Source organism: Thunnus maccoyii, chromosome 4, assembly GCF_910596095.1.
Source record: "Thunnus maccoyii chromosome 4, fThuMac1.1, whole genome shotgun sequence".
NCBI lineage: Eukaryota > Metazoa > Chordata > Actinopteri > Scombriformes > Scombridae > Thunnus > Thunnus maccoyii.
Window position 1 is genome coordinate 21,198,086 of NC_056536.1, and position 16,094 is coordinate 21,214,179.

Sequence of the window (16,094 nt, forward strand, 5' to 3'; positions counted from 1 at the left end):
AGGAGAGTGAGTGGCGGTGCTGGAGATGCCACCAGGGGAGTCACTCAGGCCCGAGAGCACACTTCCAACAGGAAAAGGGTAGATGTGTGATATTCAGTGTTTTATCGTAGTGTGCGGTTCTCTCTCCTCTCCTGAATCATGGCAGGTTCAATCTAAAACATTTTTCAGAAGTATATTACTTTTCTGAGTCCTTGCATAACCTGTAGAGTGTGCCACTCAGGACAACTTTCAGTGACAGCTTGTTCACAAGAATTTTTTTAACATGACCTATATAAAACAAGGTTGGGCTTGAGCAGTAAAAGCACATTTGACAGTGTTTCCCAAAGCCCAGGTGATGCTACACAATTAAGGGGACAAGATGACAAATAATAAACTCTTCACCACATTCAAAGCAACATATGAAAGAGGCACTCCAGCGGTTTAGTCTTGCACTTCCATAAATTTGGAGCATTCACAAGAGACAGATTAAAAAAGTATAGTCAAAATCAATGCAACAGAGATGAGATATCCTGACTTACAGCTCCAAAAGATGCTGGTCCTACATTTCCCAAAATGCATCTTGCTTGAATCTTTTCTTTAGACTCTTCCAGCCCGGTAAACTTCCATGTTTTTCAAACTCTACATCCCCAGTTTACAATGAAGCCTTTCTGTTGTAAATGTGTATCTGCCCATGCCCAGACAGATATCACTGTGATGACATCACTATGACATCATCAGGGTTATTTCCTCAGAAATGAAAAACAGCTCCTCCAGAGCCACAGCAGATGACCATTTTCAACCATTTTCATAGCCTGTAGTCATGCTCCCTGTGGCTATTAAACTGACTTTTACATGTAAAATAGGTGGAGTGCTCCTTTAAGTGAACTGTTGCTAGGACACAGTACAGTAAGAAGTACATATTTGTATTAATGAAAACAGTTTTGGCGTACAGTTTTAATTTTGTTTCTGCAGCTCATTTCATCTGTTGAGTAACTAAATGCTGCAAACGTTTTCAACACATACAAAGGTGTTGCATTTTCATCTGCACCTGTTCTGATGTTGTGAAAAGGAAGAACTGCGAACACACATCAGTCTGACTGCTAAGAGTACAGAGCGAATCAAATCAAAATGTCCTCACCATTGGGTCAAAAAGTAGTGCAGGAACTCACCGCATGTCTAAAAGCCTGATTATAACCTACATTTGGTCATGGTGACTAATTTTCAAGATCACAAACTCTGCACCGGTCTGTGCAAATTAGGGCAGGTCACCAAGGACAGTTGGCACACATTATCTTTCTGTGTGTGGGAGTTTAGGATTCAGAAATCCTGACTGCTGACTGAACAAGTCAGAGCAGGCAAAATTAGGACTGCAGCTAACCTCTTTTATCGATTAATCTGCTGATTTTTTTCTCGATTAATTGTTTTGTCTATAAAACGTTTATAAAATGTTTCTTAGAGCTCACAGGGACATCTTCAAATACCCTGTTTTGTTGGGTTAACAGTCCAAAATCAAAAGATATTTAGTTTATTATCATGTATGACACAGAAAAGCATAATTTTTTTTACATTTGAGAGGCTGAAACCAGCAAATTTTGGGAATTTTTGTTTAAAAAACATACAAATAACATGTTCAAATTGCTCCATTTATTCATCCAACTGTCCAAAACCCCAAAATATTCAGTTTCCTATCATATATGACAAAGGAAAGCATAAAATCCTTACATTTAAGAAGCTGGAACCAGCAAATGTTTGAACTGATTAACGATGTAAATCTAATCATGATGACCTAATCAATGCCAGTTTTTGGGTCTTTTCATTGTTGGTTAAGATTGTATAAGTCTTATATTGTGTTCCTCTCTTGCATGCATCCAGTAAAGTAGTTGGTCTATATCATATCTGTGTGTATTATCTGTTTCAGAGGCAGTGCAGCAAGCCTCAGGCCCTCTGCTGGTGGAGATAGTGAAAGGTCCCTCCGCCAGCCTGGGGATCAGTCTCACCACAACGATATACAGGAGCAAACAAGTTATTATTATTGACAAGATAAAGGCAGCCAGCGTGGTCGAAAGGTGAAACCAACCTTTTATGTTTAATTTCTCCACAGACACTTTCCTAACAAAGACTCTCTTAATACAATCTGCCTCTGTCTCGCTCTCTCAGGTGTGGAGCGCTGCACGTAGGTGACATCCTTTTGTCTATAGACGGGACCAGCACAGAGCACTGCTCTCTGATGGAGGCCATGCAGCTTCTTGGCAACACCTCTGATGTTGTCAAACTGGAGATTCTCCCGGCTAGTCAGAGCAGACTTCCTGTCAGGCCACAAGACACAGGTATGAGACAGAAAACACAGCAAGTCTCTGTGAGGGACTGCGTTGTGGAACAGAAAAGAAATTAAAGAGATGTGAGAATGACAAGTGAAAGAGGAAATGATTTGGGACAAAGCAAGTGACGCATTGAATAACACTATGCATAACTATACATCACTTTAGGGCTGCAATTAGCAAGTCATTTGTCATTTATTTTTTCTACTAATTGATGAATCATATAGTGTAAATGCTCATTACAAGTTTCCAGAGCCTAATTGCTTGTTTTTGTCCGAAAAACTGTCAAAAACCCCAAAGGTTTTCAATTTACAATGATATAAAACAGAAAGAAGAGGCAAATCTTCACATTTGAGAAGCTGCAACCAGAGAATGATTGAAAATTTAAACAATCAATTGTAAGAATTATTATACATTAATTTTGTGTGGATCAACGTATCAAAGGATTCAAAGGTTTAATTTGTTACATACAAAAAAAATATGTGTGGTAAAATGCAGGGCAGTATATTCTTAAGTCTTAATACTAGTGTGTAATAAATAATAATCAGAGTAAAAGTAAAAATTAGAAACAAGAAATATGAGGGATAAAAATTCAAAGATACCAAACTATAAATATATGCAATATAAGTACTATTCATAATATTACGTGTACATTGGTCCGGTATGTAGGTTTGCTGTGCAGTTTTTCAGTAAGAAATGCAAAATGAGCATTTTTCAAGAGAGGAGCTGACGGTGAAATATGCAAATTTTCAATATGCCAAGAATTCACAGAGGACAATGTCGATTGATTGACTAATCGTTTCAACAGTACATCATTGAAATCTTTATAAGCCGTTCTGTTTGTAGATTGAGTGAATATACAGTAGACCGATTGGAGGTCCAGCATGTTGTCTACACCGTATGTATTGTGGCCGCTCTTTTACCTACAGCTGTAAAGAGCCTGGCTGCCTCCCAGCTGCCTTCTTCCATGTACTGTGAATCAGCCTCTGCGTGCGTGCGTGCGCGTGTGTATTTGTGCTGCCGGACACAATCCCTCTGCCTTCGGGTACACGCTCAGCCTCTTATGCATCGCAACGAGCAACACACACACAGACTCACGCATAAACACACACAGTTTCTCTGTCAGAGATCATGTTCGTGCCATGTTCTGTCTTACGACTTATTTCTGGGTCAGCTGCTGCAGGGTCTCCTTAACATGTGAGCATGGGAAGAATCATAGAACATGACAAAGAGAAATAAGATGCCGTTTAGTCTCCTTTCGGGTCACTGAATTGTTTTTCTACACTTTTTCTTTGTCCCTTGTTCATATATTTGCGTGGTCCAGTCTGCAGCACTGCACTTTTACTCTGTCATCTGTGTTTTGTTTCATGTAATGACGTAGTTTTCATCAGTTTCGTCTGATTTAAAGTTATTTCCCTGAATACTTTAATATCCCAATAAATTGTTTCTACTTAGTGAAATACTTGAGCTGTTGTGGCTCCTGTTGACTGTCTCAATTCAAAGTGCAGCACAGGCGTCACTTCTATAATTTTGTTTGTCTTCTGAAATTTCAAGAGAATAGTGATTCTTGATTAAGGCAACATGACGTTATGATGAGACCATATTTTCACAGCTTCTTTTACCCCCCAGGATGAGGCGTGATTATAAGATGCAATTTGTCTAATCTCCTCTGGGGATTTAATAAGACTGATATGGCCACTAAGAGATTAGGAGTTAATGTTTCTTTCCACCAGTGTAGATCGAAAACACCATTTCTTGGAGAGCTTCCCCAAGGTGAGCTTAGTATAAGCCGCTAGAGCTTTACAGGTTTGATTGAGTCCGATAGAAACTGGTTCTCCAAAATAGGACAGAGGTTCTCCTGCATGTATTCTGATTACACACGGCTGGATTTAACCAGGTTCCCTGAATGTGGCAAAACATCCCAGGCGCTACTGCAGCCCTCCATGTATTCAGCAAATCCTCCATCCATGTGAGCAAGTTGACACAGATTAGACCCCTGCAAATGAAACAGCATGGATTACTGTCACATGTAACGGTCGGCGACAAATTTAGCTTCATGAATCTGTAAAGGGAAGTTAATTATTGAGGTGTGTGTCATACAGTAGGTCAGTTGTTTCCCTTTGAATGCTTCATAGATGTTTGACAGAATGAAATGACGCCTTTCAGAATTAACAACAATCTGTGCTCTCTATTTCCCGCAAAGAAGGAAAAGTCAACAGAAATACTAAAAAAAAAAAAACCCACATGAATATGAATCAAGAAAAAGATTAAATTAAAAACACATTTAGACCAAAATATCTGCCAATCAGATTCAGAGACAGACATACTGCCTCATCAGCAATCAAGCATTCAGCTGTGCCCAATCAAGGTCAAGCCACATGTTTCCTAACAGCCAGTATCACTTCCTGCTGTAAGACAACAACATCATGCCCAGCGATCAACTTACTCAGACTGTTTTTGCGCCTTTGGGTTCTTTTGAAAATGAAATTATAAAAATGATCTCCGGTTTGCACTCAGCTTTTTGGAAGCTTGCTAGTAAAAGTAAGATCCTGTGTTTTTTAGACCCTTCACCACGTCCCATCTGTGTGTCTAACTGATTCTCAGATGCTCATCAAAATACATTAAACCACAGGATTTAATCTAGCATACCATGACGAAAACATTAAATATCAATTTCTCCGCAGTGAATTATCCTCCAGGCAATGTGTGGTGTGGTACAAATTTAGACATGGGAATGAAAGCGTAATTTCATGGGTAGAATTTAGGAAAAGTGCACAACGGAGGAACGGGTCTGGTTTACATAATGGATGTGTTTTCCTCTTTACCTCTGCAGTAAAAGTGCAGAAGAGCAACCATCATCACTGGGATCAAAGCAGCAACTACTGCCATCCCCCACATGCCAGCCACAGCAAGACATGGAGCAGCCCAAGCCACCCACACAACCAGCAGGACCACTGCAAATGTAAGTTATCACTTGTGACAGCACTGCTGCTGGCGAGACACCAAAGCAGGAGCCTTTTCTTCAGCACGTTTGTTAAATCTATTTCCAGGAGATTTACTTCAACATCCATTACTACATTACTCTCTTTTGCTGCATATTCCCATGAGTGTGTGCTAATGCTGTTGCCGCTGCTGTGGATGTGTATAAAAAGTCATGATGTTTTCATGGGAGGATTTGGTTTGGTGTGCTCTCACTGTACCAGCATTTTGATAAGTGTAGTGCTATGTCTTCTTTCAGCTCTGGTGAGTGGTGGCTTCTCCCCTTCCTCCACAGCCACCTCAGGCTTCAGCAGCCAGGGTAGCAACACGCTGCCCTGCCCCGTCCCTCCGATCGCTCCCACCAGCCCCCGCAGCTCGACTGGCAAGAGGAGGACCAGGAAGAAGGACCACAAAAGCTCATGTATGACAACTTGCTTGCCTCTTCCTCTTTTTTTTTCAACAGTAAAAGGTGTCAGTTTAACCGCCACATTACAGTGAAACATATTTCCTCATTTAAACCTAATTGAATCAACCACTGCAGATAATTTGAGTTTTATCTACTGAGTGTGAGATTTCTGCCTTCACCTAAATACAATAGAGGTGAAACGAATTCAACTGTAATCCAACCTGCAACACCTTTTTCTAATACTTTTTTTGTAGTTTGATATAGACATTTATACAATTATACATACTTGTAGGGGTATATATACACAGACAGGTGCCTCCAGAACAGCTTCAATGTGCCTTGGCACTGATTCTGCAAGTCTCTGAACTCGACTGGAGGGATGGACACCATTCTTCAAAAAGATATTACCTCATTTTGTGTTTTGATGACGGTGGTGGAGAGCGCTGTCTAACACGTCAGTCCAAAACTTCCCATAGGTCTTCAATTGGGTTGAGATCTGGTGACTGCAGAGGCCATAGCGTATGATTCACATCATTTTCATACTTATCAAACCAGTCAATGACCCCTTGTGCCCTATGGATAGGGGCATTGTCATCCTGGAAGAGATCACTCCCATCAGGATAGAAATGTTTCATCATAGGATAAAAATGATCAATCAGAACAACTTTGTATTCAGATCTGTGCCGGTTTTTCCTTTAATTTGTCACTCATCTGTATATATCAATGGACAAATGAATAAGCTTAAAAGAAAAGCAATAAATGTAATAATTGTTCAAACAAGATCATCCAGAGAATATATAGGAACTATTTGTTCGGTAGAAAGAACTTGAAAGCAAACACTGAAAAATCTGTGGATTATCCAGAGGATATTGTTTCTGCCAAGAGATATTTTTATGTAATTCCAAGTTTTTTATTAACTTTTCAAATACATAAAAAATTACAGTAAATTAACAAAGAATGGACATAAGTAAACTAAGACCAATAACCAATAAACTGCAGGAAAAGGACACAAAGTACAAATATAATACAACATAAATGACATATCACATTTTCTTAATAAAACATAAAATATTCCTATCATGTCTTTATACATTTAAAAATGAGACTAGGCGTCATAAAACCTTTGTTGGTAATTATTTGTCCTTGCGATTAGAGATTCAAAAGAGGCAATGTCTGTCACTGATTTGAATAATTCAGCAAAATCAGGTTTTGCCCGACTCTTCCGATGGAGAGGCCTGTTTCCTACTAAACACATTCTGGCAGTAGTTTATTCAGCCACCCTCCAATAACTTTGATGACCTGTGTCCAAAAAGGAGAAACAAACGAACATTCTCACATTAAATGAGGAATGGTACCAGCCATGCCTTTTTCCTGGAGTCCCACTCTTTCAAATTTAATTTTGTTGTATGATAATACCTGTGTATAATTTTGTTTTTAGTGTGCATCTCTCCCTCTTCTATGTTTGAATTCTGATCTCTTTCCCTGTTTTCTGCAAAGAGATATTGTTGTAAGCTGTAAGCATCACAAAAGAAATTCCATTCAACTCCATTGCATTGAGTGCAGGCAGAAACCTCAAAACCCAGAAAAGCTATCTAAAGGGCTTGATACCAGAGGAGGTTAAGTGAGAAAATATGTTTTGTTGTAAATTGAGTGAACTATCCCTTTAACATGTTTTGCAGCGCTGTTTAAACACCTTTCCCTCCCGTTTGACCCCCCCAGTGTGTGAACAGATTTGACTGATCACTGACGTAAACGTGACTGACATAAACACTGATAAGTGACTCATTCCCTTTCCACTCTCATTCCGTCTCTGTGGGTGCATGTCTCTTCCTCTCGCCCTCCTCCATTTTTTGTCTCCCACAATCCCTCTCTTGCTCCATTTATCTGCCACATTTCCACTAATATCTCCCTCTGTTGTGTCCCTCCCTCCCTCGCTCTCCCTCAGTATCTCTGGCATCCAGTTCTGTTGGCCCAGGGGGGCAGGTTTTTCATGTGGAAACAAGCGAAGTCGTCCTGAGGGGGGATCCGCTCACAGGTTTTGGGATCCAGCTGCAGGGGGGTGTCTTTGCTACAGAAACCCTGTCTGCTCCCCCAGTCGTCCGCTTTATTGAGCCCGACAGCCCAGCTGAGAGGTAACGCGCTGAGACACCTAACGAGTAAACAAATATCATATACTGAGTCACCTTGAACTTGGAGGCCCGAGTGCTAATCATTCAGCTTGGCAATGAAACACCACATGTGGAAAAAAAGGGCTAATTTTAGCCTGGTGTCTAAATGACTGTTTATTCTGAAGGCAGGAGCATTAGCGCTGCATTTCTCTAATGCAGTGGTCCCCAAACTGGAGGTCTGGACCCACAGGAAGGGGTGATTAACAGAAGAGGAAAGCAGAAAAAACATGTTTCTGCTACACAAAACTTTCCTTTAATCTTTGAATTTTATGCTTTGTCTCCAAAAATGATTTAGATAAAACAAAGACAAAAAAACTCTTGGGTTGTACTGGTCACAGCTGGTAGACACATTTAATTGGTGACGAGGGGTCACAAGTGGATATTGCTTCACTGTAAAAGATTAGTTCAACACTTTGGGAAATATGCTTATTCATTTACTTATCAAGAGTGAGATGAGATGATACTGTTCTCATTTCTTTCCATTTGACATGAAGCTAAACGCTATAGGAGACAGTTAGCTTAGCGTAAAGACTGGAAATAGGGGAAAACAGCTAGACTGAGCCTTAAAGAACAGGTGCACAATTTTTCAATACTGTCTTAAAACAATAGTCAGGTGTCCAAATGAACATTGAAATAGGTTTTTCTTGCCATAATTATTCCTCCTGTTCATATTCATCATTAGAAGATCCCTTCATAATGCACTTACAATGTAAGTGATGGGTGCCAAAATCCACAGGCCTCCTACTGTGCAAAAATGTATTTAAGTTTATCTTAGGCTAATATGAAGCTTCAGCTGTCCAGATTAGTCAAATTAAGTAGATATCTTTCAACATTATAGTCTTTTTAGTGCCAAACCCTGTTGAGCTGCGGTGGAAGTAGTAGTGACAAAAAGAGGGACTTTGGCACTAAAAAGACTGTAATATTAAAAGATATCTACTTTATTTGACTAATCTGGACAGCTGAAGCTTCATATTAGCTTCAGATAAACTTTTAAATACATTTTTGCACAGCAGGAGGCTTGTGAATTTTGGCACTCATCACTTACATTGTAAGTATATTAAGAAGGGATCTTCTAATGACCAATATGAACATTAGGAATAATTATGGTGAGAAAAACTTATTTCAATGTTCATTTTGACACTTGGCTATTGTTTTAAGACTGACTTGAAAAATTGTGAGCCTTTCCTTTAAATTCACTAATTACATGTTATATCGTTTGTTTAATTGGTACAAAAGCCAAAGTGTAAAAACAGTATGTTGTGATGTTACAAGGGATTGCACTCATCGAGGAACATCTGTGCAATCTAATGCAATCCAATACAACAGCTCTGCCATAAATTCTACTCTTAAAAAAACATACATTTTCAGTTTTTCAATTTTTGTTTTTTTGTTTCAGTTTTCCACTGTAGCTAACGGTCATCTAACTCTTGGCAAGAGAGCGAATAAATGTATTTCCCAAAATGTATTAAACTATGCATTTAAAGGGTCGGAAGCCATAAAAGATCAGGAACTGCTAGTCTAATGTCTGCTGATGTGTGTTGAAAGTTGTAGGAAGGGGCCACGAGAACTTTTAGATAGAGCCCAGTTAGCGGTTTCCCCCTGTTTTCACTATTTATGCTAAGCTAAGCTAATCAGCAGCTGGCTGTAGCTAACAGTCTTGGCAAGAAAGCGAATAAACTAACTTCCCAAAATGTCAAACTACACCGCTGTTCTAATGTCTGCTAATAGCCTACGTGTTTAAAATTGTAGTGCTCGTCAACTCCTGGTCATGGTAATGGTCTATTTAACCGCATTTTATTATGATTGTTATTTAAGTCCTTAGCGGGGTTTTTTTTGACACATTTAGAGGAGTCTCTAGTAGTAGACACATTATCCATGGGGGCATTGATGCAGCCAGTGATGTGTTTTTTTAATTGGGAAAGGTCCCCTATATCCTGATATGCATTGTATTGATCAAGACTACATTTTACTGTCAAATTAACACATAGCTCTGATCAGGCTACTGTGTAGTATCTGTCCTTGTCTTGAAAGATTAATGGTGGTGTCTGTGCCGGCAGCGTTAGGGTCCTGTCCCCTGGGTCTTATAACACAATTGGTCCAGCAGCAGTTGGACAGGAGTGACTCAAATGCAGCATATGACTATGATGTTGGTGTGTCAGCCTCCACGCAAGGTTAATGAGCAGCAGCGGTTGTCAGTGAATTAATATTAGTTGACAGTGCTTCGGCATTTGCCCGCACAATTAGGGGTCTGATTATATGTGTGATGTGTGGGGTTTTTTTCTGTATGAGTGAGGTAATTTTCAAGTTCATGTAAGGTCAGTTTTATGTGTGTTTATGTCAAGTCTAGAGGCTGTTTTTAATTTTATAGATGGCATTTTAAACATTCATGTGACATGTGGTGTTAAAGTTGGTGTCAGAGTGTTACTAGAGATGTTCAGTACATGAGCAAACAAATCTTTAACACCAAATCTTCCAGCCGAACTAACCATACTGAATCATCGTTGTCACTGAAGGAGTCAGTTAGCTTTTAGCAGTGGAGCTCCACTTACTGAGTTCAGCCATGATTCACTTTCTCGTTAAGAGCTTATCAAAAGTGCACAGAAGCCTGATGGATGCAGAGCTTTTAACCGTATAAGGCCTAGTTTTGTACTGAACTGGACATAACAGCTTGAACTAGCATGAACGTACTAGTGAACTGAAGACGGAATCAGCACGAACATATGAGAGATTATGCATTTAATTACTATTGTGTACGTGATGAATTACTTTTCAACAGTAACACCAATACTGTTGTACTAAAGTGAATTGAACGGTGACACAATCACCTAGCTTAGAAAAAAGTGAACAAACTACTACATAGTGATCAAGCTGATCTTTGAACTGAGCAAAACAATTCAAATCAGCAAAGTAAGTCATTATATGGCTGCAACTATTATTATTATTATTTTCATTATCAATTAATCCTCTGTTTATGTTCTTGATTAATCATTTGATCTGTAAAACACCCAACACCAAACAACTGTGCAAAATGCCCATCGTAATTTTCTACATTTTCTTCTTGTGTGTGTGATCAACAGTACAAAAGCCAAAGAAAATTAATTTACTATACTGGAAATATTCTTACGTTTGAATTCGTGGAACCATCAAATGTTTGGGATTTTAGCTTTATAAAAAAGGACTTAATCAATTATCAGAATAGTTTGATTAATTTTCTGTCGACTTATTAATCATAGCAGCTCTAATATTTCAACCTCTAGAATCATTTCACTGAAAGCAGTGTGGGTTTCCTGAAACAGTTCATCCGTTAATCAGTTAGTTAACTGACAGAAAATTAATCACCAACGATTTTGATAATTGATTAATCAACTGCTGGTTCCAGACTCTCAAATATGTCTGTTGTGTTTCTCAGTTTTGTATCATTACAAATTGAATATCTTTGAGTTTTTAAAACAAACTGTTTAATCTTATCACCTCAGGTTCTTGGAACTTGTGATTTAAAATACTCGCTAGTTGCAGCTCTAGTAAAATGTGATCCATTTTTTAAAAACCATCTTATTACATTTACACCTAGTCACATTTCTTCTGAACATGTGAATTTATTTATTTTTATTGATACATAATCTGTTGTGGGGCCTTTATATCTAGTGTAAGTCTTTTCTGTGTTTTCCGGTGTGAAGGTGTGGACTGCTGCAGGTTGGAGACAGATTATTGTCCATTAATGGGATCCCAACTGAAGATGGCACTTTGGAGGAAGCCCATCAGCTGCTCAGAGACTCTGCTCTGGCCAATAAGGTCACAGTGGAGATTGAGTTTGATGTTGCAGGTATCATATACTTCAGTACATGCACTGCAGGGAAATGATTTCCTATCATACAGTCATATATCCACTATTAATAATGCATTTTTGCTTCAATTTATCTTTACTCTAAATCTCATTTAGAGTCTGTGGTTCCTAGCAGTGGCACCTTCCATGTTAAACTACCGAAGCGGAGAGGAGTGGAGCTGGGCATCACCATCAGTGGTGAGTTTGTTGGCAACAAGACATACAGCAGGGGGCGGTGTTGCTCAACACTGATGCACATATCTGCACACTTTTAATCTCATTTGAATCAATGTTCTGTGATCCATAAAACTCAAGCCTGCAAAAGCATGAGGGCACATACCTCATTACCTCTGAATAATAATGGCCTGTGCCCGCATTCATCAATACCCTTCCTCTAACTAGCTCCAGAAAAACACAAACAGGGAGATGAGTATGACCGGTGCAGCAAAATGTATCCACATATCATACATCCAAAATTAAAAACACTTTATTTTTTCTTCTATTTTACCAGCAAGTAAGAAACCTGGCAAGCCCCTCATCATCTCTGACATCAGAAAAGGAAGCATAGCACACAGGTATGTTCCATCATCACACAGAGCTAATAATTTCTTGTTTTTGTTTTTTCACAGCTCTAAAACAAATAAATGTTTTTGTAAATATGAAAACTCTATTCCAGCTCTGTTTTCTGGTCTGCACGGTGGAGAGCAGCTCGCATTAGTGAGAATAATTTCTCAACAATTAGTTCAGGATGAACTAGGTTTTCTAGGTTTATGCAGGATTATTCATGAGCAAAATAAAATTGTTTTGTGAATCCACTGTGTAATGCAACGCTAATTGGATTGAGCTATCAAAACTGGATCAGTAGGGCAGAGCAGCTACATTTCAGAGGGGCTCAGTGTTGATTAGGTTGAGGGTGAGGTTACGGTCACTCCCAAGGATCCCACTGAGATACCAGGCTAATAGGATTCGGATAGTGAGTCAGGAGCAGCTCCCTGGTCCCAGTTAATCGTTGTGGTCCTCTTGCTCTTGTGTCCGGCAGAACAGGCACTCTGGAGCCTGGAGACAGGCTGCTGGCCATCGACAGTGTGCGCCTAGAGAACTGCACCATGGAGGACGCTATGCATGTCTTGCAGCAGGCCGAGGACATGGTCAAACTTCGGATACAGAAAGATGAGGACAATATTGGTACATTAATCCCTTTTAAAACACCAAACATACATCCAGTATAAGCCAACTATGGTTTAAAAGCAGTACAGTGAGAACAACCTGAGAAATAAAGGAGAAAATTGTTGAATAGTTCCTATTATTTGTCCATTTGCACAAACTATTTTGAATATTTTATCATAAATCTTATGCACAGTATTTAATATATTTCTTCATGTGATGTAGATGAGTTGGAGATGTCAGGCTCTATAATCTACACAGTTGAGCTGAAGAGATATAACGGACCACTTGGCATCACGATTTCTGGTACAGAGGAGCCCTTTGACCCCATCGTCATTTCTGGCCTTACCAAGAAAGGCCTGGCAGAGAGGTGAGAGAAGGGCAGGGGGAGAGGTGAAGAATGATAGGCCGGAGGTCAAAGTAGTTATTTGAGAAGATGGTGACACTCGCATTAGGCTGGGACCAATAGCGACTTTAGTGGAAACTTTTTTTTTTTTTTAATTTAATCAACGAGACAGTAAACAATGGCTGTCTCGTCTTTTTCTGTTACAATAAGCCTCTTTGTTTCTGTCTCAGTCAGCGTACTGGCAGCATGACAGTTTTCCTGGCTGTCCCAACTGTCGGTGCTGTCTGGTATACTCTGGTATCTCTGTCTCCTTTCCTCTCCTAACCCTGCAGGACTGGGGCCATCCATATAGGAGACAGAGTCCTGGCCATCAATGGGGTCAGTCTAAAAGGAAAGCCGCTGAGCGAGGCCATCCACCTCCTGCAGATGGCTGGAGAGTCCGTCACCCTAAAGATCAAGAAACAAGCCGACCGTATGTTGGCCGCCTCTTAATCTCATAGCAAGAAAGCAAACTTTATTTACATGAGACTTTTCAAAAAGTTATTTACAGAGGGAAAATGGAAAGCAGGAGAAAAAGACACAAAGAAATATAAAAACATATAAAAACAGAGTGTAAACCACACAAAATCTAAAATTGTATTTGTGTGTGTGGGTGGGTGGGTGGGTCTGTCATAGGACACATTTCAGACTAAAGATGAGTTAACTGGGGACAGCTTGTCCAACTGGGGACAAAAGCCGTGTCCCCAATTGGGATCAAGCTGGTTTTCTGGTCAGTGGTTAAGGTTAGGGGTCAGGGGATCAGGGGGTTAGAGGGTTAGGGTAAGTCTCAGGAAATGAATGTAAGTCTCTGTAATGTCCCCAAAAGTAACCTAGGACAAAGATAAATGAAGTTGCCTACAGTACCTGGTATAAATATAATATGGTATTTACAATATTTGTATTATAGTTGTGAACTTGCACTATATGTTTTTTTGGATAAATTATAATTATTTGTTCTGCTATTGTTATTATTTAACTTATATGTTCTGGTCTATCCAGCCTGGTTGAGGTATGGGATAGATAAGAAGGAAATGGGTACTGGGTAGGAGTGTATGGTGAGGCTTGGGGTTTTGTTTTGTATACTGTTGCTTCTTGGTGTCTTTTTAATTTAATAAAAAAAATAGAGTAAAAGTTAAGATGAAGAAAAACTACTAATGTATTTTGGAACGTTTTTCTAAAAATGTGCATTGTTTTAGCTCTTTGCATTTTGAAAATGACCGCTTCCTTGTTGAATGCTTACTTGAGTCACTGTTTATTTCCAGAGTCCGACGGCCGACGGCGTCCGGAAAGAGAAGCTGGGTTTTTAAGTGACACAGAGGATGATCTGACAGACTCCCAGAAGACCAGTAAACACTCAGAAGTCTACTCTGCCACTGTGCCCAGTATAGATTCCGCAATGAGCTCCTGGGACGGCTCAGGGTTCGATGCGGGCTACGGTAGCCAAGGTGAGCTCCGGTTGACGCTTGCTGTTTAAAAATAACTGATTGCCTTTCTTACATCGAATGAGATCAGTGGCTTTTCTCGGTTTTTCAGGGACATATCTTCACAAAACGTCTGATATATTACTCAATCCAAATGAGTGGAGGCGTACAAAGCACAGGAGCCAAACCAGTTCCAGCTCTGCAGGCCTAGTCCACCACACAGCGCTCTACGATGGGAGATTCACTGAGGATGAGTGGGACAAGATACCTAGGTAAGTGCACACACCTGCTCCTTTGGTGCAGTTTCCTTCCCATCAGTCCTTTTTTAACATCAGTGCAGCTGTAAGTGGTTTTCTTAAGTCTTTAAATCATGTTTTGTGTATAAGCAAAAAGCTTCTGTGTTTGTTTGTTTTCTCTGTTTGGGTTCCTTGACAAAAGCAAACTGCAACTGTCTGAATTTTCTTGTCATTTTTGTGTTGTATGCTGTCATGTTTTGTGCTTCTCCAAACTGTCCTTTTCTCTTCTTTCTCAGGTATTCTCTCTCTCATCTGCTTTACTAACTGCCCACGAGCTCTTTGGTGTTTCACATAGATGCATCTCTTTCTGTCACCCCTTGTCCACAACAAACGTTTCCTCAGAAAGCACCTAAAGGGCCCAAGGACACATCAGCCATATCTGTCTCCTCACACTTGACATCTTTTTTTTTTCCTGAACTTTTGTGTCACATGTTTTCAATCTTCTACTTTTTTGGGGTGACGTTACTTTTGTAAAATTGAACGCTTTTAAAGGCTTTATCTAATCTAGCGGACTCCTCTGTGTTTGAGCGGCCACATGTGAGAGAATTTACAGTAACTCTTCATTGTGGTCCTGAGAGATTTTCAAAGGAACTCTCCGTCGTGCAGCCCCAAAAACTGCATTTCCCATGCTGCTTTTGTACGCAGCACCGGCCTCGAGACTGCAGGGCTGCTCTCATGTTCTGGTTCCTGCGTTGTCATAGATTCGTCAGCCCCCCTCGTTGCCATGGCACCCTGAACCAGGAAGACAGCTTCTGGTCCCAGGCCCTGCAGGACCTCGAAACCTGTGGCCAGTCAGAGATTCTCAGGGAGCTGGAGGTAGGCCCATATTTTGTCTCCTCCCCCCTTCTGTTCCTGTTTCCTTTCCTCCCCATCTGCTTTGTCCTCTTCATGTATTCATAGGCCAGTGTCAGCCTAAATGACCATGCCAGATGAAGCATTATGATAATCGCCAGAGTGTGTAATCTGTTATTAAATCTGACAAGACAGGCAGGGCACCTGCTGCCATACTGACCGCGGAAGGCATTTGCGAAGTGCCTTGGCCTCTAATCAGGATCTGGGCACACTGCATGAGAGATTATATATGTGGGTTTTTTTGCTTTGTCCAAATGGATGTCCTTTTTCCCTTTTTTATTATATGATGATCTAATAATCCCT

The 16,094-nt window shown here is 40.1% G+C and overlaps 1 protein-coding gene across 2 annotated transcripts in view; it reads left to right on the forward strand.

The window, feature by feature from the left end:
• LOC121896213 (glutamate receptor-interacting protein 2-like) overlaps positions 1–16,094 on the forward strand; it is a 28,768-nt gene that overhangs the window by 7,599 nt on the left and 5,075 nt on the right. For both annotated transcript variants that reach the window (XM_042409959.1, XM_042409960.1), the window contains exons 8-21: positions 1,898–2,045; positions 2,137–2,306; positions 5,131–5,259; positions 5,536–5,697; positions 7,628–7,814; positions 11,528–11,673; positions 11,791–11,871; positions 12,185–12,248; positions 12,713–12,858; positions 13,063–13,207; positions 13,516–13,655; positions 14,485–14,667; positions 14,756–14,915; positions 15,641–15,755. In XM_042409959.1, the coding sequence (XP_042265893.1) occupies positions 1,898–2,045; positions 2,137–2,306; positions 5,131–5,259; positions 5,536–5,697; positions 7,628–7,814; positions 11,528–11,673; positions 11,791–11,871; positions 12,185–12,248; positions 12,713–12,858; positions 13,063–13,207; positions 13,516–13,655; positions 14,485–14,667; positions 14,756–14,915; positions 15,641–15,755 (1,976 nt within the window). The remainder of the gene's footprint in view (positions 1–1,897; positions 2,046–2,136; positions 2,307–5,130; positions 5,260–5,535; positions 5,698–7,627; positions 7,815–11,527; positions 11,674–11,790; positions 11,872–12,184; positions 12,249–12,712; positions 12,859–13,062; positions 13,208–13,515; positions 13,656–14,484; positions 14,668–14,755; positions 14,916–15,640; positions 15,756–16,094) is intronic.